Genomic DNA, 22,953 nt, shown 5'->3' with positions numbered 1-22,953 from the left:
CATTTTGGGCAAAGGGAAGGGCATAGTAGAACAAGGGACCCTAAGGATCCAGTTTTTCGTTCCAGCAGGATATGGTGGAACCATTTCCCACTCTTTTTATGATTCCTTTGAGAAGAGCATGAGCATAAATAACAGATCTCTCCAACACCAAGATGCTTCTAGAAGGGAAATATTTGGTTTTGATAAGCCTACCCCGAAAGAGCTTTGTTTCGTAGGCATTCCAAGAGTGACCCTCCATCAGCAGTTTAGAAACATTAAATGGAGCATTTCCACCGTGACCTCTCAACTAAGAGGTATCAGTCATTATTCGTTGAGAAACCTTTTAAATATATTGGGTTGAGATGGCCGAGTTGGTCTAAAGCGCCAGATTAAGGTTCTGGTCCGAAAGGGCGTGGGTTCAAATCCCACTCTCAACATCACTAATGAATATTTTTTTATTTGTCGTTAAAGTATATTCAAATTTCAACATAGAGTGACCAAAATGCCCCTTAGGTTATTTAATATATTGTTTTATTAAATAATATTATATGACTATTTTTTTTTGTGGGAAATATTAGACCACAGTAAGTGCCCATATGTGGTGTGAATGTGTGATGATAGTTTTAATCATTGGACGGACACGGTCTTAGACATAGATGGTTTTCATTCTCCGCCTGCTGATTATATCCATGATGATGGTATAAAATCTTTTACCATATGTAATATCAAATGCTTTTTATAAAAGGTCTATAGGGCATTACAATACTAAGGACATGCAAATTTCTACCAAAAGGTCGAAAAGTGTAAGGGGCTGAAAGTTTAGATAGATAACCATAGATTCTTTGTCACTTATTAATATTTAGCCAAATGGAATGGTAAGATATTTGGAGGGGACGCCTGTGTTAGGGCTTTCGCCCGTGCTCTGGGGCATTTTCCGCTCCCTATCCCGTTTTTGTTGAGAAACTATTCGGATGTCTTGACCTTAGTCTACAGCAACTATGGTCTACCAACCATTGAATGGGAAAATACTAAGAAAAAAAAAAAATGAAAATGACAAAAGTAATATGTTATATTGAGAGAAAAGTTCACTGCAGTGTGATTATTCCCCCCACGTATAAATATAAATGAAGGACAAAATGAGCTGTGGAATTTTTCATATAAAACCATGCTCCACAACTTATAACACGAATCTTTATGAATATTGGGTCAGTTGAATTGGATCACTATAATTTGTAGACACCTTTCTTGTAAAGGTTATTATTATTCATGCAATCAGTTTTCTAACCATTGCGCCAAAGCCTACTTTTTATCCATACACTCAGTTTAGAGTCTCAAATTGAGATTTTGGGTTAACCCAACCCAACCCAACCCAACCCAACCCAACAAAACTTGAAAATCATGTTCTTGAACCCGGTTGTGGGAGGGATGAAGACTAGTGCAATACTAGTAAATTATATTTGTGAAACTGACCTCTATATCCCCTATCGATTACAAATGAAACCTTGTTATTGGATCTCCCATGCCCATGTATCCTCTTTCCGGAAGTTGTTCGATTTGATTTTCGTTACATGTTTAAGTATATGGTAATTAAACTATCACAGATTCACATGAACCCCAAGAGGTATCTGAGTTAGTGAACCCTGAGAGGTGGCTGAGTTGGTAGAAAACCAATACGTCCATGTAGAAGGCAAGGGTTCTAATCCCCTCAAGGCCAAGGGCGAAGCCGTCTCTTATATTATGTAATATCCCCATCCCCAATGTATAAAAATCACCAGTTTCAAAATAAAAGTCAAGCCGACAACAAAATAAAAATCGAATAATTCAGATTGTGGTTGACAAGATACAGCAACATAGAAAATTATTGTGTATGCTATTAAATAAAAGCATATTCAAAAATTATTACGAATTTTCAGGATTTTTTTATTTTTAAAATTAACGTTTTAGTTTAGTAAGATTTCATTTAATTAGTAGTCCTAGTATTATTTTCTTTTTCTATTTGTCTTTCTAATGTTTGAGATGGAGTAAATCCCTATTTATAAATTCTATATATTCTTAGTACATTGAGCTTAGTCATGTCTTCTCAATTCATCAAGGTCTTAAGTATTCTCAATTTATAAGGGATAATTTAGAAAAATTATCTCTAGCTGAAGTCTATTTAAGCGAGGAGCTTTCAACATTGAGTTTACCCTTTCTTTCAAAAAGAAAAATTAACATAAAACTAAGGCAATGTTTGGCATGATTTTCACTTTTGATTTTTTTCAAATAACAGTCACCCAATTCAAATTAAAGTTTAAATAAAATTCAAATTTAATTTGAATTGGACGACCTTCTGGATTACTTAATGCCACATGGCACAATCCTATGAAGGAATTGTAAGGAATTATAAGAAAATAAATTACAGAGGATGTGAATCCCCATGCATAGGTCATCAAATAACTGTTCTACTGAACCGATAGACTTTCGTGACACTTTTTAGTTTGAAAGAATCAAAATTTAATCTAATGAAGTTCGATCCTTTCCCATCTGCTTTTCTCCCATCTCTATGTCACATACATGAAAACTCCATCAGTTCCTGCAAATTGAAGAATAAGCAGCTACCCAGATTCTATACCCTAATTTGTATTTGTAGCGAGGTGTTGTTTTGATTCCACAACATGGCGTCTTCTTCTTTCTCCTCCCATTCTTTTTAAATTATGTTATTGTATGAGAAGATCTTGGTGTTAATGTAGGCCAGAAGATGATCAAGTATTGCCTGCCTGTCTACCCAATCTATAAAAAGTTATTTTTATAGAAAGATATAACAAACGTATTAAAAAAAATAATAATAATAAAATAAAAACCATTTTACCAATTGATTACGAAACGTTTTTTTTTATTTTATTTTAATCCAAAATAAATTTTTTCTACTGATTTTTAAAAAATAAGTAAAAATTATGTCAAAGAGAGCCTAAGGTATCCATGCCATGAAACTGCACTACAACCTTGCAATCAGTCAAGAACATGCCATCTTTCTATATCTCTTCTTTTTCTTTTATTTTCTCCGCATATCAAGAGAATCAACAGTGGATATCCAATCATCCAAAAAGAAAAAAATTAATGGATATTCGATGAGTGATTCTCATGTGAGCAGATTCAAAAACTATATATACTGGTCATTGGATTTTAATTCCATCGAAGTTGGAGTCTTGGAACTGTGACTCCAAAATGGCAAAGGTGGAGAATTGGAGACCTCGTGCACTGGTTCTTGTGTGCTTTTTCCTGGTTTCAGCTCTGTTGTGTAATGGAGGAATCACTAGTAGTTATGTAAAGGTTAATTACCCATCTGTTGATATGCCACTCAACAGTGATGTCTTTGCTGTGCCCCCGGGTTACAATGCACCAGAGCAGGTTCTCTCTCTGCTGTTCTCTTCTCTTCTATTCTCTATTTTGTGTAAGGATGTATATCGGTTTGGTATCAGTTCTAAAGAGTATTGGTGTGACTCAGAAACGAAACGAGAACTGGAGATCCTGAAGTCAACCGTGTTCGTTTCTGATGTATTTCACAAAAATATAGTATATACAATCTATAGCATGCTAAATGTGTTTTTTTTTTAATAATTTTTATAGTAATATACCTGATATAGTATTATTCAAACTTGGTTTGGTTTTGGCATATATATCTTAACTCAAAAACACGACATTAGAACTTAATCATATTTTATCTTTCGGTTTGGTTTCGATTATTTAGTTTGACTTTGACATCCTTACCAATATATGTAAAAGTTTTCAGTTGACTATTCTTCTGAGTTTTAATATATTTTGTAAATTTGATATTATCAATTGTTAGAATATTTTTTTTCAAATAACATTAATGATATGGTGTGATGTATGTATTTTTATTTTTCTTTCACTAAGAGTAAATTTATTTGCACAAAATGTCAAAACCCATAAATCTCACAAACACTACTTTTATATACATGAGCTAGATGATGTAAGCAGCTTGACCTAAAGCTTTTATTTGTAGGATGGAAGGTCAAATGTTATACTATTTTGTGGTGTTTATTTTTGTTTTTAGGGTTTCCATTGGAAACTTAATACACATATATAAAAAAATTCCAGTGTCATTGTTAAACTATATATCAAGGTTTAAAAGTCTTTTAAAACCTCACCTTGAATAACTCAGGACTAGTTTTTTCAAAGAATTTGGCTCAACTAGGGTGACAAGGTCAAGTAAAAACCTAGTTAATTTTGTAACTTATATGGAACTCCACTCTAAAGATGTGTTTAAAAAATGATGAAAAAAGTAATTGTGGGTTTTTAAACAAAAGGATAGAATAATTTAATCTTTTAATTGCTATTCTATCAGGAAAAGGAACATCATTAAGCCATTCATCATTTGCATGAGTAGTGAGCATGCCAAATACAACTGCCTAAGTGTATCAGGAATAAAATTTTCTGTCTCATATATATATAAGAAGTGGAATCTCCAAGGGAAACAGTACAAAAAGAAATGTGCTAATTTGGACATGTTCTTGGAAAAAAAAAAAGAGACATGGTTCTTAACATTAAAAAAATGGGTGTTTGGAAATGGTTATATTTTCTAACTTAATTGTGATGCTTGTGTCAACTAGGTTCATATAACTCAAGGAGACCAAGTTGGGAAAAGTGTAATTGTGTCTTGGATCACCCCAGTGGAACCAGGCTCCAGTACTGTGCTTTACTGGGCTGCAAACAGCACAACACAATACATTGCAGAAGGCTTCTATGTGACCTACAAGTACTACAACTACTCTTCAGGCTTTATACATCACACCACTGTCAATAACTTGGAGGTGATCATTGCATCCCTATGTCTGTCTACTAATCGTATCCTACAAGTGAAAGAAGTCACACTAAGCCCTAATAAGAGCTCTTTGCTTTGATAATTTTATGCAGTATAACACATTGTACTACTATGAAGTCGGCGTAGGCAACACGACACGGCAATTTTCATTCACAACTCCTCCACCAGTTGGGCCTGATGTTCCTTACACATTTGGTCTCATAGGTAATTACTCTCATCATCATCATCGGCTTGAATGATTCCTGCAGTGAAGAACAACAACAAAAAATTGAAATTTCTTTCATGCGGATCTGGATCTTACTTTACTAGTACATTATTATTGATTTGCAGCGGACCTTGGGCAGACTGAGAACTCAAACGTAACACTCACCCATTACCAGAACAACCCTTTGCAGGGACAGACAGTGTTGTTTGTTGGTGACTTCTCTTATGCGGATAACTATCCATTTCATGACAACACTAGGTGGGATACTTGGGGCAGATTCATAGAAAGAAGTGCTGCTTATCAACCTTGGATATGGACAGTAGGAAATCATGAGATTGACTTGGACATTCCATATGTAAGCATTCAAACCCTAAAACTAATACAACCAATACTGGGTAAACGCTAATATTCATGTACTGCATTTTATTTCCAAGATACGACCCAAAAAAAAAAGAGGGGGTTTTTATTTCCAAGGATACTACAGGCAATAACAAGAATACATGTCTAAGCTAATCAACAATGATGATTGATTTGTTGCAGGGTGAAAGTGTACCTTACAAGCCCTTTCTGAACCGATTTCAGACACCATACAACTACTCCGGTAGTATTGAGCCAATGTATTACTCAATCAAGCGAGGTCCAGCATACATCATCGTTCTTGCTTCATATTCAGCATTTGGTAAGATTTAGGGTTAATCAAAGTTGAAGTAAGGATTGGGTTAGATTGATTTAAATGGGCGAGACTGTTTCGTGATAAACTCTATTTCTCTCTGTCATGCTTCCAGAAAAGTACACTCCTCAATACAATTGGCTTATGAATGAACTACCCAAAGTGAATAGAAGTGAGACACCATGGTTGATCGTCCTTGTGCATGCACCAATGTATAACAGCTACATTTTTTATATGGAAGGCGAACCTCTGAGGAATGCATTTGAAACTTTTCTCGTACAATACAAAGTTGATGTCGTATTTGCTGGTCATGTTCATGCATACGAAAGATTTGTGAGTTTCTGAACCTTTTATTCTTTTATATATTGCAGGTTAGATCCTAAATTAAATCTTTGTAGTTGTTAATAAACAATGTAGCTAGCTAGGGTTTAGGGTTTCTCCTTATGTATTAAGAAAGCTAGTGGTTTTCAGAATAATTATCTTCAACTCTTCAATATTGTCACATTCTCAAACTTTCCAAGAGAAGAATATCTTAATATCTGAACTGTTCTTTCTTAACCATCCGGATGTTCATCGCAGTATCGAGTATCAAACATCGCATACAACATCACAAATGGGTTATGCAAACCTATAAGCGATCCAAATGCACCCGTATACATAACAATTGGCGATGGAGGAAACATTGAAGGCCTAACACCGTAAGAACAACTTGTTCTCCTCCTTTTACTTTTGTGAATTCTAAAGCTTCATGTCATTCATGGTATACAGAACAACTTGCTCAGATATTTGTTTCTAATTTTATTCCCTTTGATTGACTGTGCAGCATGACATATCCACAGCCATATTATTCTGCATACCGTGAAATGAGTTATGGTCATGGAATTTTTTCGATTAAGAACCGAACCCATGCGTTCTTCGGATGGAATAGAAATCAAGATGGTTATGCAGTAGAAGCGGATTCGTTATGGTTCCACAACAGATACTGGTATCCTGTGAATGACTCCAGCACCCTACCGATGTGATTATAAATGAGTTCTCTTCTTTCACTTGTTTCCCAAGAATAAGTCACTAATATGTGATTGATGTTTTCAGTTGGTGATACTCGATATAGTTTAAACATAATTGAGCATTCCCTTGTATTCATCATGTGAGGCTATTTGTCCAGGATATCTGATTTATCAATAAAATCGGACCTGACATTTGGTTTAAGTCATATTCGCTAATAAAAAAAAATTCATTTTGCATTTGTATCCCATATCCAAGTTAATAAACAATGTGCTTAAAATGGTTCTTCCTCTACAATTTTCACCTCACAACTCGACAACTATACTGTGCATGTTTGATACTATTTTAATATGATTGATTCTAAATAACTATGGGAGAAAAAATACAGGGAGATTTTAAGTCAAAATTCGCATAGATTGAACCGAACAATGTGCTTAAAATGGTTCTGTGAAGGGGATTTAACGAAATCTCACAAAATCTCTTTGTGCAGAATGGAGATTACATCCAAAGACTAAAATCCCTATGCTTCACTGGGGAATGTTCAACTAGCCTTATGTCTGAGAACTAATGAGTATGGATATAACTATTCTGTTATTCGACTTGTACCCACCATCCAGTTTTATGAACCTCGATATTTAATGGGAGTGACAAGTTCAATTAAAGTTTCTTAATACAGAAGAAAAAAAACCAGTCAAAAGGAAGGTGTAGAGAAAGACAGCCAACCTAATTCCCCCTTTCACCCCACTTCACAATTTGGAATTTGCACGACTCTTAATTTCCTTACACAAGCAAATCGTAAATTTATGTTTACAAGGTGTTCATGGTACTTAAAATAAGAAGAGACCCAAGAAACCATGTTGACATTTTATGGAAGATGAATAAGGATCCATTTGATAACCAAGTATTTATGCTTTGAAAAACATTAGGATTCTAACAGTTAAAACACTTTCAGCGGAGATTTAGCCAAAAAATTCTATGAATATCCCTCTCTAAACTCTTACACCTAATTTTTGCTTTTTTGAAGCAGAAATTTTCATAAATTTCAATTGATAAAAAATGATCACCTGAAGCAAAACAATTTTATCAAATAGGTTGTCGGTCGATTTTTTATTTTTTGAACTAAAACATCTAGAAACTATTTTTCAGTGGGTTATCTAACAGGTCCTAAGTCACTTACAAATGGTGTAAATCATTTAACAGTGGTAACGATGTAAAGACGAAATTGAAAGACAATGGGAATGAAGGTTCCATGAATATATTTAGAGATTTCACATCATTCTTCAGTATATCCTAAAATACATTAATATGCCAGTTAATTAATAAGCCAATTAATAAGGAAATCAACAAGCTTGGTTCTAAAATTGGGGAGAACAGTCGGCGCTTAGGGGAAAATTTTCCTTACATCAATTAATCGACGATTAGTCCCGGTCTAATTAATGTTGTATAGCGAACCCATTAATGGATTAATGAGACCGGAGTCCCAGGGTCCATCCCGGCTTGCCGCCCCGTCATTCTCCGACCCCTTTGGTCCATCTCTCCTTTGTGCCGGTTCTCCTTTGGCCTGCTCTCCTGCTTGCGCTGGGCTCGGTTCTTGTTGGGCCGGTTCGGCTGGTCATGTTGGCCTTGGTTGGGTTGGTTAGTCGGTTCGGTTTGCTGTCTGCCCGCCCTTTCTTGCTTGCATTCGGTTGTTTATTGATTATGTTATTTTATCTTCTGTGGTTGGGTCGGGGTTTTGTTTGCTGTGAGGGCGGGTTTGCCTGCCTGTCTCTTGGGGTCGAGTTGGCCGTGTTTAGGGTTAAAGTTTTTTAACTGATACCCTATGTTAATGAGTAAAATAAATATTATAGGCAAACTTCTGTTAAGTTGGTTTATATAAATTTTCATATGCACTTGCTACAGTATTTGGATGGCCAGAGGAATGAGGTAGTGTTTCCAAAAAACACAACCTAACCCTTTAGTTGCCATGGGTTATCTTAATAAATGGATACTGGACTTAGAGCATTTATCCTCCGCAATGTAGAGGAGACTTGATTCCTGAGTACCACCTTTGCATTAACTCTCCATGCATATTCAGGGTATCTCGTGAGTTGTGAAACTCTTGAAAACGTTGCTGCCTTAGATAAGAGTGAGAAATGGTGAAAGAGTCCAATTGCTAGGTTGTTTTACATGTGTTGGAACTTTTAGCTTGAGTTTCAAATTTGATTTGATTTGATTTGAATGCCTATCTCCACACATGACCGAAATACCTTGAGGTTGTTCACTTGAGTTGCAACTCTTCCATAGCTGAATTATCTTGAGGTGATTCAATTGGGTTGAAACTATTCAAATCTAGCTTCTGCGAGTTGCTGTGGTAGAGTTCCTGCAGAACTCGTGGTTCTAGGGTTCCTTAACACCACATAATAGTGACACTATTCTAATGTGCAGGATTTAATTCTATAAAAGAGATGCTGCTGGGCACTACAACAAATTTGGTCTATGATGTGGACTTTTCTGTATTAAAAGAAAATGAAGATAGAACCTTTCATAGCGATAGTCTACAGCTTACTTGTAGTTTACAAATTCATTCATAGAGATCTCGTTCCAAAGGCAATAGCTACAAATAGAACTGTTCTCAAAAAAATAAATAAATAAATTATGGATAACAAACAGTGTGTGAAACATGCATGGGATGAAGCTACCTAGGTTATGAAACTTAAAACGCAAATTAGGCTACAAAATTCACTCTATTCCTCAATTACTATATAAATGCAGCTTATCTCCATCATCTAAGATTTTTGTCCTTAATTATATCTTACACAACATTAATTAATTAATAAATATAAAAAATGACCTAAGAAGATCTCTCGTTAGAGGTTCTAAGCCACCATAGCCTCCTTTTCCCTATCCTGTAAAAAATTGGTATGCGTCATGGGAGAATTATGACCTGATTTGGAATGGTTTCTAGAGTGATTTTTATTTGGAAGTAGTCTGAGTTGATTATATATTTTTTTTTTTTTTTTTTAGAACTGAAGTGTCCAGGTGCATCATATAAGATAAAATTATCAAATAATTTTTTAATTTTAAAATAATTTAATTGATAAAACTAGTAGTGGAGGTCTTCTTCACCCAGTCTTTCTTTTCATTTATTCACCCACATTGAGGGGCTTACAACTCACAGGGTCTGCTCGTGTCACGTAGAGCAATATGGATCCTACATTATGAGTAGTAGAGCAAACTAGATGGAAAAAATATGAACTCTAGAACTAAATGGTTTCAACTTATTAACCAAAACCTATGGGTATTTTTATGGAAATCAAATCTAAAAGGAAATAAGAATCTTACAAAGTGAAGTTGTACTTGAGAAGACATAGCAACATAATCAAATAATTATCCTACCCAGAAAAGCATATTCAGGTTTCTCATTTATTTTATCCTAAAAATAAAGAATGCATGGCACAAAAGTGAACAATCATTTGGCAGTCTGCCAAAATCTTGCATCTCTCTTTGTCTCTTCCCAAATGTCAAGAGGATAAGGAGTGGATATTCTAGGCATACCATTTCATGTCAACTTATTCAGAAACTATAAGTAAGGGTAATAGGACTCTAGTCCTATCCAAGCTAGAAACAGTGACTCCAAAATGGTGAAGATGGGGAACTGGAGAACTCCTGCACTGGTTCTTCTGTGTGTTTTCCTGGGTTCAGCTCTGTTGTGTAACGGAGGAGTCACTAGTAGTTATGTAAAGGCTACTTACCCATCTGTTGATATGCCAGTTAACAGTGATGTTTTTGCTGTGCCCCCAGGTTACAATGCACCACAGCAGGTATGTGTTTTTACTCTCTCTCTCTCTCGGGACCCAAAGTAGTAATGTATTTGTAAATATTCGACAAGCAAGATGCAAGACAAAGTAGCTTTCTGTTCCCTATCTCCTATCTCTGAGGATAAGGTTTTTTAAGTTGTACATTTTCTAACTTGTGATGCTTGTTTTAACTGCTAGGTTCATATAACTCAAGGAGACCTTGTAGGGCAGAGTATCATTGTGTCTTGGGTCACTCCTGTCGAACCAGGCTCCAATACTGTGCTTTATTGGGCTGCAAACAGCCAAGTGAAAAACAGTGCAGAGGGTTTCTATGTGACCTACAAGTTCTACAGTTATTCTTCAGGCTTTATCCATCACTGCACCATCAATAACTTGAAGGTTATCAATGTTTACCAATTATGCTACAAATAAGAGAAGTCACAGTGAACCCTAATAAGAACTAAATAAATTAAATATTCTTCTGCTCTATGCTTTAATTTTATGCAGTTTAACACATTATACTACTACGAGGTTGGCATAGGAAACACGACGCGGCAATTTTCATTCACAACTCCTCCACCAGTTGGCCCTGATGTTCCATACACATTTGGTCTCATAGGTAATTATTCTCATTAATACTTGCTTGAATAATTCCTGTAGTGAAGAACAACAAAAAAAAAAATTAAATCTTTTTTCGTGTGAATCTTGATCTGACAGTACTAGTACCTTGTTATTGATTTGCAGCTGACCTTGGGCAGACTGAGAACTCAAATACAACACTCACCCATTACCAGAATAGTCCTTTCCAGGGACAAACTGTGTTATATGTTGCCAAAAAAAAAAAAAAAAAGATTATGGAAGCAAACACGATGTTGTAGTGCATGCGTGTCTAGAAGATGCCTCTTTAGGGTTTTCATGTAAATAGACATTGGGCTTGTTTCAGCAAAGACAATAACTGAAAATTAAGAAGCATAAAGGAAAGTAAAGGGAAAAAAACACATGATGCGCACAGTAATACCTAAAACTCAAGGATGGGGACAAAATGTACCCCTTTGAAAAATCACAATGGATCCATATGATGAATTAAATGATTGTCAAACACAAAATGTTCTCTCTCTCTCCCTCACACATTTGAGAACGAACCATTTCATCAATTGATCTCGTCTCGTCTGTGAAGGCTTATTCATCTCTAGGGAAGATGAGAATGCAATCCCATTTCCCAAATGAAATGGTCAAGAAATCCCACATGATGATGCTTTGGTTTTGTTTGCATATAACTACTATCCTTCAATGAATTACTCCTGTAATCGACAGAATCCTATATCAAGTTTGTAGTTTTATTTTCCAAAGAAGACCTACTTAGCACTACTATTATAATTGCTCACTCTAATTAGATGGAAAAGTAATACCATCACAATGTAAGAGGTTGAGCATTGAGCTCTAAATTAATTAGTCTCATCCTATGAAATGTGGGAGTGAGTTTATTGTGGTGAACATTGGCTAACCTAAGTGAGTGTCAGAGGTGAGGCCACCCTCGATAAGAGTTTTAAGAAGAGCTATGTGAACATTCAAGAGACCAAGATAGGGGATAAGGTTGAGAACATAGAACAAAATTCCATAGAAACTTGCGAAATTTCCACCGAAATTTCCCATTTTGGAAAATGCGAAACGAAACTCATGGGACCGAAAAAAAATCCTCGGTTTGATCGAAAACGGTTGAAACTTGTCGAAACCTCGAAACCTATAGAAACTTGGTTCAACTCAGTTGGACCAGCTGGTTCATGAGGAAAAAAAATTCCCAAATTTCGTGGGAAACTTGGGAAATTTCGTGGAAACCTAGGAAATTTCGTGGAAACTTGGGAAATTTCGTGAAAACCTGGGAAATATTGTGGAAACTTAGGAAATTTTCCTATAAATTTTGTAGTTTTCCCAAATTTTTAATTTTTTTGTTTATTTCATGTTTCCCCAAATACCCACGACAAAAGCCCCTCCATTAGGACTTCCCTATCCAAAGTGCGTATTCCCTCGGGTTGGTTATCTTAAGCATATTGATGACCAGACTCATAAAGTTACAGTTGTCGATTAACTTGACAACCATAGGCATTAAATGTCATGGGATGTCTATGTTCGTTGGTTGGAGGAGAGGATGTTACAGGCATAGTACTACTCAGCTCACAAGATGAATCCACTCTTGGCACTCCTCTTAACACTAAGTTGCATTTTCCTTTTATTGTCAACTATTTTGAAGTTAGAAATTATATATTGAATGTTATGTGCTTAAGTAGTTAAGTTTATAATGTACTTTTTGGACAACTCTACATTGATGTTATGTACATTGAATGACATATCTACATTGATTTTTTTTAGCAAAATACAACAAATGTATTCTTTATAGTCTAATTAGCTTAAATAGAGGATCCCATTCCAAAATACTCTCTAAAACCTGTCGAAACTTGTACGGAAAAGTCCTCGGTTTCCTCGAAATTTCCCAAGTTTCCACCTAAGTTTCCCATTTTCACCAGGTCGAAACTTGAGTTTCCCTCAAATTTTTTACCATGGTTGAGAATGTCTCGTTAAATTAATTCAAAAGGTCCAAACGTTAGGATATGGTTAGTGAGTTAGCTATCTGTTGGGATCTTGATGGTACTGAGGTAGTCCAAGATCTTGCCCTAAATCCAGGCTCAAGTTCAAGTCTTCTTAGTGGCATAACTTTTTTTTTTTTTTTTTTTTTGGGGGGCGGGGAGGGGAGTTGGAGGGGTGTTCTAATACCTTAACAGAATACATTTTCGTACGACTCAAATCATGTATGTGTTTATATTAGAAGATGCGTGATGATGATGCCAATCTCTTCTACAACCTTTACAAAAATATTAGTACAACACTATCAGATAAGTCTTATAATTTTATTATACAGACTTATACTCTCTGCCAGTATCATTATTTCCAACAATGAGATGGAAAGTGTTCATATTGATGTACCCTTGTGAAGATATTTTGATCACAATAGGTTTTTACAAAGCATATATCTTTGTCTCTTCCTTCACATGATCAACAAAACCCATGTATGGAACACGCATGCACAAGAGCTGGAGCTAGCTAGATCACAAAATTCACATGCCAATTTAGAAGAGCTCATGGCGTAGGCTAGTTCGCTGAAACATATATCTATCTTGTTGAATGTTACTTAGGTACTTTTTTGTAATAAATGTTTAGAATCCAGATAAATATATATATATATATATATATATACAATTAAGTTATGAATTATATTAGAAAAATATAGAAGGTATTGTCAACGTTGATACTTAGAGCATGGAATTTGGGAGCTATTACTGATATAGAGTCAAATGTTACGTAGATTTTTATTTTTTTTGGGGGGGGGGGGGGGGGGGGGGAGAAATCTGACTTTTTCATCACGTAGAATGTTGTACTGAGGGAGGCTTCTTGTCCATTATGAAATTTTACTAAATATTTCTTTTAAAACATTCTGAAAAAATCAGAGATTATTTAAACAATACTTAGGAAGCAACCAAGTTAAATTTTTTCTTTATAGATTTTTTTTTTCTAGAAGCGATTCAGTTCTCAACATCTCTCCACCAGGTTTTTTATTTGCAATAGAGACTACTCGCTGCTGCCAATGGTCAGGATTTGGCTACATAAATCAAATGGTTGTAAAAAAAAAAGTGCAAAGTCATATGTGTGAATATAAATATATATTTTTTACATCTAAAGGTTTAGAAGTCTTGAAATTTACAAAATCAAGTCCTAACTCTTTGACATCCTTGACAAAGCAAACCTCATCGTCGACCGTAACCAAACCAACCAAGATCTTGCCTCCGTCATGAAGAGTTTCGAAGAAGAAATTTCCAACTCAAGTTCCTTACAGAAGCATGAATCGGTGACTCTGACTCTAACTACTTTGTCGGATTCCGGTGGATCTCAGCCCAATTTGGGGTATTTATTAGAAGCATCAGACGAGGAGCTTGGTCTTCACCCAAATTTGTCCACTTCTTCTTCTAGGGAAGAAGAGAAGAACAAAGAAGGGGACTGTGATGGGGAAGGCAACAATGACTTGTTGGGTTTCACATCGAAGACAGTCGGAACGGATCAGATCTAGCTAGGGGTTTGATGATGACATCCAGGGTTATGATTCGATGGGATTTGGTTGGAACCGGCGAAGGTCTACAAGTGGCAGTGGGGGCAGAATGACGAGGAGGAGCACAAAGGGTTTGAAAATTTGGGGCTTGGGTCAGGTAGAGTTAGGAGTTGATTTTGTAATTTCAAAACTTTTAAACCTTTACATGTAAAAAAAAATTTGTATTCACACATATACTCTCGCACTTTTTTTTACAACCATCAGATTTATTTGGCCAAATCCTGACCATTGGCAGCAGTGGCTGCTACTGCAAATAAAAATCCATCTCCAACCTACACAAGTTGCTCTAACAAATTAAAGTAAATTAAAAATTAAGCCACTAAATGGGTTTCATATTTTTGAAATCATTCAGATTGATGAAACCAAACAATTTCAGTTTCCTGAACAAAATCTCTTTGTTGACCATTTTCATGAAAACCAAACCTAGCTAAAACGAATATTCAGTTATGTCCTCCTATTGAAATTACATAATCCATGCCATGAAAGTAAACCATTATTTTGCAATCAGTCAAAAGCATGCCATCTCTCTTTGTCGCCTCACTGTTTTTATGTTCTCCACATATATCTAGAGAATAAGAGTGCATATTCGATCTGTTGTTCTCCTGTCAATTGACTCAGAGACTATAAATAATTAGGGTCATTGAAATTTAATTCTAAGTTGAAGGCTTAGAACTGTTGAATTCAAAATGGCTAAGATGGGGAAATGGAAAACTCATCCATTGGTTCTTGTGTGTGTTTTCCTGGGTTCAGCTCTGTTGTGTAATGGAGGAATCACCAGCAATTATGTAAGAATTACTTGGCCAACCGTTGATATGCCAGTTAACAGTGACGTTTTTGCTGTGCCCCCTGGTTATAATGCACCAGAACAGGTTCTCTCTCTCTCTTCCCCTCTCCTTCTATTCTATTTTCTTTTGTATCATTGTATGTTAGGATATAAATCGGTCTGCACAAGTCTAGTGTTTTAAATTCTTCTATTTCCAAGGTTCAGGTTTCAGGTTGTACATTTTCTAACTTGTGATGCTTGAATTAGGTTCACATAACTCAAGGAGACCTAGTGGGACAGAGTGTAATTGTGTCTTGGATCACCCCAGTGGAACCAGGCTCCAGTACTGTGCTTTACTGGGCTGCAAACAGCACAACACAATACAGTGCAGTGGGCTTCTATGTGACCTACAAGTACTACAACTACACTTCAGGCTTTATACATCAAGCCACCATCAATAACTTGAAGGTGATCAATGCCTCCCTATGTCTGTTTTACCATTAATCTTACCTACAAGTGAAAGAAGTCACAGTGAACTTAATAAGAACTAAATAATATCTTCTTCTGCTCTTTGCTTTGATAATTTTATGCAGTATAACACATTATACTACTATGAAGTCGGCGTTGGGAACACAACACGGCAATTTTCATTCACTACTCCACCACCAGTTGGGCCTGATGTTCCTTACACATTTGGTCTCATAGGTGATTATTAATCTCATCACTTGCTTGAACTATTCCGGTAGTGAAGAACATTGAAATTTCTTTCATGTGAATCTGACAATTTTGTACATCATTGATTTGCAGCGGATCTTGGGCAGACTTCTTACTCAAATTCAACACTCACCCATTACCTGAATAACCCTTTGCAGGGACAAACACTGTTATTTGTTGGTGACTTGTCTTATGCAAATAACTATCCATTTCATGACAACACTAGGTGGGATACATGGGGCAGATTCATAGAAAAAAGTGCTGCTTATCAACCTTGGATGTGGGCAGTGGGAAATCATGAGGTTGACTTGGATATTCCATATGTAAGCACTCAAAACAATCTAACCCTAAAATATATAGAACTAGAAATATCCTTCAGGATATTTACCAGTTTTCATAACATGGAAACCAAGGAAAACCATCGAACTTTCAATGACAACATGCTAATCCATTGTTACAGTTGATCCTATTTAATACTTCAGGGTGATACATTCATTACTTGTTTTTACCTTTAAAGATTCATGCAATAACAAGAATCTATATATGTATGAACTAACAATGGTGGTTTGAATTTTTGTAGGGTGAAACTGTACCTTACAAGCCCTTTCTAAACCGATTTCCGACACCTTATAAAGCCTCTGGTAGTATTTCACCTCTTTATTACTCGTTCAAGCGAGCTTCGGCATACATCATTGTCCTTGCTTCTTATTCAGCTTTTGGTAAGGTTGAACAGGTTGAACTAAAATGTATTAACATTTTAAATTCAAAATGGTTGGTTACAATTTCTGAGCAATTCAGGAAACTAGTTTCAAAGTAGAAGTGACATTTTAAGTAGATTGATTTCATATGAAAGACTATTTCATGATAGGATTTATTTATCTTTTGCTTCCAGCAAAGTATAGTCCTCAATATACTTGGCTTCAAAGTGAGCTACCCAAAGTGAACAGGACTGAGACACCATGGTTGATCATCATGGTGCATTCACCGTTATATAATAGCTACCTCAACGCTTATATGGAAGGAGAAGCCATGAGAGTAGTATTTGAACCATGGTTTGTACAATACAAAGTCGATGTCGTATTTGCTGGCCATGTTCATGCATATGAAAGATCTGTGAGTATCTGTCCACCACTCTCTCTTTATGTTACTTTGTTTGAACATGTCTATTTTTTGTTGCAGGTTGATCTTAAAATTAGTTTGTAGTAGGGATTGCTATTACTCCTTTAGTTTTAAGCTGCTAAAAGTTTTTAGCTCCTTGGTCTCCCTTCTTTAGCAGTGAGGATTAAAACAGATATTTGAAACTCAAAATCTCTTTGATCAATATATAACCTTGTTCTTTAGCCTCTTTCTTTTTTTCTTTTTCTTTTTTGGAATATAGAAGAGGAACCCTAATCATGAATGAAACCTAAAAGAAATATAGTTCCCTTATTCAACCTACTCCACAATATCAATCAAGAGATCAATGCAATAATTATTTACTTATTACAATATTCTATGGAAAACATGTCATTAATTAGGGGATTGCTATCTTGGATTAGAAATAAGCATCAAGGGGCCGTTTGGTCTCTGCAATTTTTTTTTTTTCAAGATTTCTCAAAGGCTTAAATAAAGATGAGAGAAGAGAAAAAACACACACAACTCTCTCGAACCACCACTGATTCTACCTTTGGAAAAGAGTTATTTTCTAGTTTGCAACATCTTCAACCTTTATTATTAAGGGAAACAGAATATCATTGTATTATAGCTGTTCTTTTCTAACGGTATGGATGATGAAATTCATTACAGTATCGCATATCAAACATCGCATACAACATTACAAATGGTCTATGCACACCTATAAGTGATCCAAATGCACCTGTGTACATAACAATTGGCGATGGAGGAAACATGGAAGGCTTTGCAGCGTAAGAACTAATTATTTAAACTAACTTGGCATTTTGTTTTATGTTTTCATTAAAAAAGAAATTATTATTTATTTTAAATCCCAGAGCTTTAGTTGCATTTCTGGTATATGATTGTTTCGATTTTCCTTCTAATTGTGCAGACTGAAATATCCACAACCATATTATTCTGCATACCGTGAAGCAAGTTATGGTCATGGTATCTTTTCTATCAAGAACCGAACCCATGCTTTCTTTGGATGGAATAGAAATCAAGATGCTTATGCAGTAGAAGCAGATTCGATATGGTTCCACAACAGATACTGGTATCCTGTGAATGACTCCAGCACCCTACCAATGTGAATGTGATTGTAAATGAGTCTTCTTTCACTTTGTTACCAAAGAATAAGTAATATATCAGTCATATTTATGTGACTGATATTTCAGTTTTTGCTACCCAAAATAACTAAAAATGTGACTGAGAGCATTCCCTTCTACTCATCATTTGAGGCGATTTCTCCAAAGAATTTGGTTTATGTAATAAAATCTTAGCTTTCACAGCCTGAAAAGAGAAACTGAAACCTTTCAACATCATAAGCTAGCTGAGTTGCTTCTAATCTTATGGAGATCTTCAAAGTGACCATTTTATTATATTTAAGGTTGGAATCCATGACACGCATGCAAAATTCCATTTCCACCGAAATTTTCCATTTTGAATCCAACTCTGCTCCTCGTTCGTCGTTTCAACCTCCCTCCTTGTTCCCTGCGCTGTTCTGTTCTTTCTGCCTAAAATTTCTCTTTTTTGTTTCTTCTGTTTTTTTGGCTTTTCCTTTTTTTGTGTTTTTATTTTCATTTTTTTGTTTATTTCTGTTTCCTCCCCGTCCCCCTCCTCGGGACTTCCTTATCCAAAGTGCGTATTCCCTCAGGTTAGTTATCTTAAGCATATTGATGACCAGACTCATAAAGTTCCAGTTGTCGATTAACTCAACAACCATAGGCATAAAATGTCATGGGATATCTATGTTCGTTAGTTAGAGGAGATGATGTTACAGGCATAGTACTACTCAACTCACAGGATGAATCCATCTTGGCACTCCTCATAACACTAAGTTGTATTTTCCTTATATTGTCAACTATTATGAAGTTAGAAATTACATATTGAATGTTATGTGCTTAAGTATTTAAGTTTATAATGTACTTTTTGGACAACTCTACATTGATGTTATGTACATTGAATGACATATCTATATTGATTTTTTTAGCAAAATACAACAAATGTATTCTTTATACTCTAATTAACTTAAATATAGGATCCCACCCCAAAATGCTTTCTAAAACCTATTGAAACTTATACGGAAAAGTCCTCGATTTCCTCGAAATTTTCCAAGTTTCCCATTTTCTCCCCGTCAAAACTTGAGTTTCCCTCGAATTTTTTACCATGATGACCACTAATTGCTAATTTTAGGGTTGGGAGCCCCAGCCACGAATGTAAGTCAGATCAACATCAACCTTGTGTTTATTAAATGGTCTAATGAGAGGAGAGCAGGCACTCCCAAAAACACAAAGCTTACTATATCTGGTAGGTGATAAATAATTTGAACAAAGGGGACTGATTGTTTAAAATGGGTGTAGGCATTCTACTTATAAGAAAGACTACAATATCTAACGCAAAGTATGACATAGGAACATGGGCATGGGCGTAATCAAGGTGTGTGTAAGCTGGCCAGATGAATCTCAGACACCAAAAAGAAAAAAACGTGGGCATGGGCCATAAGGCAAGTCTGGTATATGGCAATGTGCGATGAGACTGTTAAACCAAGCAATTTTGTTCATGGGTATGTGGGCATGGATAATGGTCAATTCCATTGATTTCCAAATAAACTTTTTATATTTCTTTCACACAAATTTCACCAAGAATTTTAAATTTAATAAATGTGGAAAAACACATTTATTTTTCACCTAGTGGACAATTCAATAAAACACTTCTACATCATTCATTTACCATATAATGGATAATTTCTGAAGATGTTGATTGAATAAAACGGAAAAAAGGCATTTGATTTTTACCATCTTTATTTTTACCTTATAGTGAGGCTAGAGTTGTTGTCACGTGTGATTGAATGTTTATTTTTACACAAAAGCAATTTTTTTTTAAGGGGAGGAGCACCTTGGTTTGTATATAGAGACCTGTAAATGAATAGTCAAAATCTGCCTCCGAATTTGCATTCATATTTGTTTAAAGGTGTCCATATTATTCTAAATTTTTCTTACCAAAAATATCTATATCCGTCCGATAAGAAACTAGATTTGAATTCTGATGGTTGCTCATCGGATCGGATAATTTTATCTAGATATAGTAAAGTACTCAACATTTTTCTCTCGAAAATGGATGATAATCAGATTTGGAAACCAATTATCAACATTCGGATAATCATAAATAAAAAATTATCCAGGTTAGAGTAAAGTATTAAACATTATTTTCTCTTAAAAATGACTAATAATCCGATTCGGAAACCAATCATCAATAATCGGAAATTGGAAATCGGAAATAAAATATAAAAAATGACAAGCAACAATCAATCCCGGATAGTTTATCCGATCCCGGATAGTTTATCGAATAGGATAATTATCAAATATCCGGTAAAGTTCCGGATTCGAATTCGATGGCTTCTCTAAATTTCCACCGAATACAGATAGTAGTTTTGTTATTCAGATTTTTGATACTAGTATATCCAAGCCAAATCCGATATGTTTACAAGTCTATTTGTATATGCTCTTTGAAAAGATACAACATACCTTATGCAATGTGCCTTTGTTCTCTACCTCTTTATGCGAACTTGTATATCTAGGTAAAGGGGCATGACTAAAGACAAACAGACATACCTTTCTATACCTGAAGTGGAATAAGATATAAGTAAACCCTCATCTGATAATATAAAATAGAACCCCTAGGTTAGGTTTTCATACACGTGGTAATGTCCATGGTCTCACATCATTGTTATGATTTCACAGCCATTTAGGGTTTAAGGTTTCAAAGGGGTGGGTGAGGAAAGGTTCATTGATGTGCCCTTATGATCACAATAGATATTTATAAAGAATATCTCTAAACAGCAAACCTCAGTGTGTGAAACATGTATGCATATAGGAGCTAGCTGTGTTACAAAATTTACATGGCAATTTGGAAGAGCCCATTCCATAGGTTAGTTCGTTGAAGCATATATCTTGTTGATTGTTAATTAGGTGGTTTAATGTAACAAAATGCTTAGAATTCAAATAAATATATAAATAAATAAGTCATTAATTATATATTTTTTATTTTATAAATGATGATTTTATATATATTAGAGGTGAGAGCTATTCCATATATTATTAGGGAAAGTCAAACTTGACCTCTTCACCAGGTGAAATGTTGTGAGGGAAGCTTCTTGCCCATTATGAAATTTCAGCTAAATGAAATTGACTAAATATTGTTTTGAAATATTCTGAAGAAAAATCAAAGAATATTTAAAGAATACTTAGGTAGCAACCAAGTTTTATCCATAATTATATAATTCGGTTTTTTTTTGTCAGCTCTCAGCTTTTCTCTTTACAGATTTTTTTCAGAAGTGATTCAGTTCTCAACCAAGGGCTTTTCACCCTGCACAAGTTGCTCTTGACTAGAGAAAAATTAAAAATTAAGCTAATAAATAGATTTCCTATTCTTGAAGTAACTCAAACATGATGAAACCGAACAGTTTCAGTTTCCTAACCAAAATGCATCTGTCGATTATTTTCATGAAAATCAAACCTAGCTAAAATGAATATTCAGTTATTTCCTCCTGCTGAAACTACACAATCCATGCCATGAAAGTGAACCATCATTTTGCAATCAGTCAAGAGCATGCCATCTCTCAATTGTTTTTATGTTCTCCACATATCTAGGGAATAAGAAGTGGATATTCGATATGTTGTTCTCCTGTCATTTGACTCAGAAACTATAAATAAGGGTCATTGGAATTTAATTCTATCTTGGAACTGTGAATCCAAAATGGCTAAGATGGGGAAATGGAGAACTCATCCACTGGTTCTTGTGTGTGTTTTCCTGGGTTCAGCTCTGTTGTGTAATGGAGGAATCACCAGTAATTATGTAAGAATTACTTGGCCAACCGTTGATATGCCACTTAACAGTGATGTTTTTGCTGTGCCCCCTGGTTATAATGCACCACAACAGGTCTCTCTCTCTCCCTCTCCTATTCTGTTATCTTTTCTGTTATCCTTTGTGTATGTTAAGATCTTAAGATACAAATCCGTTTACACCATTTAGTATTTTAGGGGCTTTTTGGTATCAACTTCATTTTCTATTTTGCCAAATTTAAAAGAAATGAACACAAGAATCTATTTTTGGTAAAAATAAAATAAAAATGATTTGATAATTTTTTTTTCAGAATAAATTATAAAATGAAAAATAAATTTGATATGTTAAAACTAAAAAATTTTAAAAATAATAATGTGAATTGAGAACAGATTGCCATTATTTGTGAGTGAAATAAATGAAAAAGAACAGGGTTTTTATAAAAAATGATGCATGTTCACTATTATATCTTCAACTTACATTTAGATTTTAAGTGACTTGCACAAAATGATTTTTTTTGATCTAGAATCCATAATAGACAAAAAGTTTAACATAAATTCTAGGGCGTTTGTTTATTATTTTAAACAAAAATAGAATTTATTACTAAACACATAAAAACATGAACAATTTTAAAGAATGAGAAATAAGAATTGATACAAAAAAGCCTTTAATTAAAATCTTCTATTTCTCACTTACACATTTTGTAACTTGTGATGCTTGTCTGAATTAGGTTCATATAACTCAAGGAGACTATGTAGGGCAGAGTGTGATTGTGTCTTGGACCACCCCAGTGGAACCAGGCTCCAGCACCGTGCTTTACTGGGCTGCAGACAGCACAACACAATACAGTGCAGAGGGCTTCTACGTGACCT

The 22,953-nt window shown here is 35.1% G+C and overlaps 2 protein-coding genes and 1 non-coding gene across 5 annotated transcripts; all 3 read left to right on the top strand.

The window, feature by feature from the left end:
• The first annotated feature begins 335 nt into the window (after positions 1-335).
• Positions 336-416, top strand: TRNAL-AAG (transfer RNA leucine (anticodon AAG)). Its single transcript has one exon. It is a non-coding gene; the product is annotated as a tRNA-Leu (tRNA).
• A 2,730-nt stretch (positions 417-3,146) lies between these two features.
• Positions 3,147-6,736, top strand: LOC148999759 (purple acid phosphatase 10-like). Its single transcript, XM_089139729.1, has 8 exons — positions 3,147-3,366; positions 4,590-4,790; positions 4,894-5,005; positions 5,132-5,361; positions 5,547-5,685; positions 5,792-6,009; positions 6,256-6,374; positions 6,500-6,736. The coding sequence occupies exons 1-8, from the start codon at positions 3,184-3,186 to the stop codon at positions 6,696-6,698; spliced, it is 1,401 nt and encodes a 466-aa protein (XP_088995855.1). The 5' UTR covers positions 3,147-3,183; the 3' UTR covers positions 6,699-6,736.
• Positions 6,737-10,287: 3,551 nt separating this feature from the next.
• LOC148999758 (purple acid phosphatase-like) lies at positions 10,288-18,374 on the top strand. 3 transcript variants are annotated; one of them, XM_089139731.1, is made up of 8 exons: positions 10,288-10,481; positions 10,656-10,856; positions 15,970-16,081; positions 16,184-16,413; positions 16,671-16,814; positions 16,988-17,203; positions 17,876-17,994; positions 18,135-18,369. In XM_089139731.1, exons 1-8 carry the CDS (start codon positions 10,299-10,301, stop codon positions 18,331-18,333), a joined length of 1,404 nt encoding a protein of 467 aa, XP_088995857.1. In that variant the 5' UTR covers positions 10,288-10,298; the 3' UTR covers positions 18,334-18,369. The 3 variants fall into 3 exon arrangements, with proteins under 3 accessions (XP_088995857.1, XP_088995856.1, XP_088995858.1); XM_089139730.1 differs by lacking the exon at positions 15,970-16,081 and adding an exon at positions 10,965-11,076 and having other exon boundaries at positions 18,135-18,355; XM_089139732.1 differs by lacking the exons at positions 10,288-10,481; positions 10,656-10,856 and adding exons at positions 15,300-15,482; positions 15,644-15,844 and having other exon boundaries at positions 18,135-18,374.
• The last annotated feature ends 4,579 nt before the right edge of the window (positions 18,375-22,953 follow it).

The sequence above is a fragment of the Hakea prostrata genome, chromosome 11 (assembly GCF_041222555.1).
Source record: "Hakea prostrata isolate BN-2017 chromosome 11, UWA_Hpros_2, whole genome shotgun sequence".
Taxonomy (NCBI): domain Eukaryota; kingdom Viridiplantae; phylum Streptophyta; class Magnoliopsida; order Proteales; family Proteaceae; genus Hakea; species Hakea prostrata.
The sequence above is the reverse complement of the archived record's forward strand: the minus strand, read 5'-3'. Positions and strand labels throughout refer to the sequence as shown.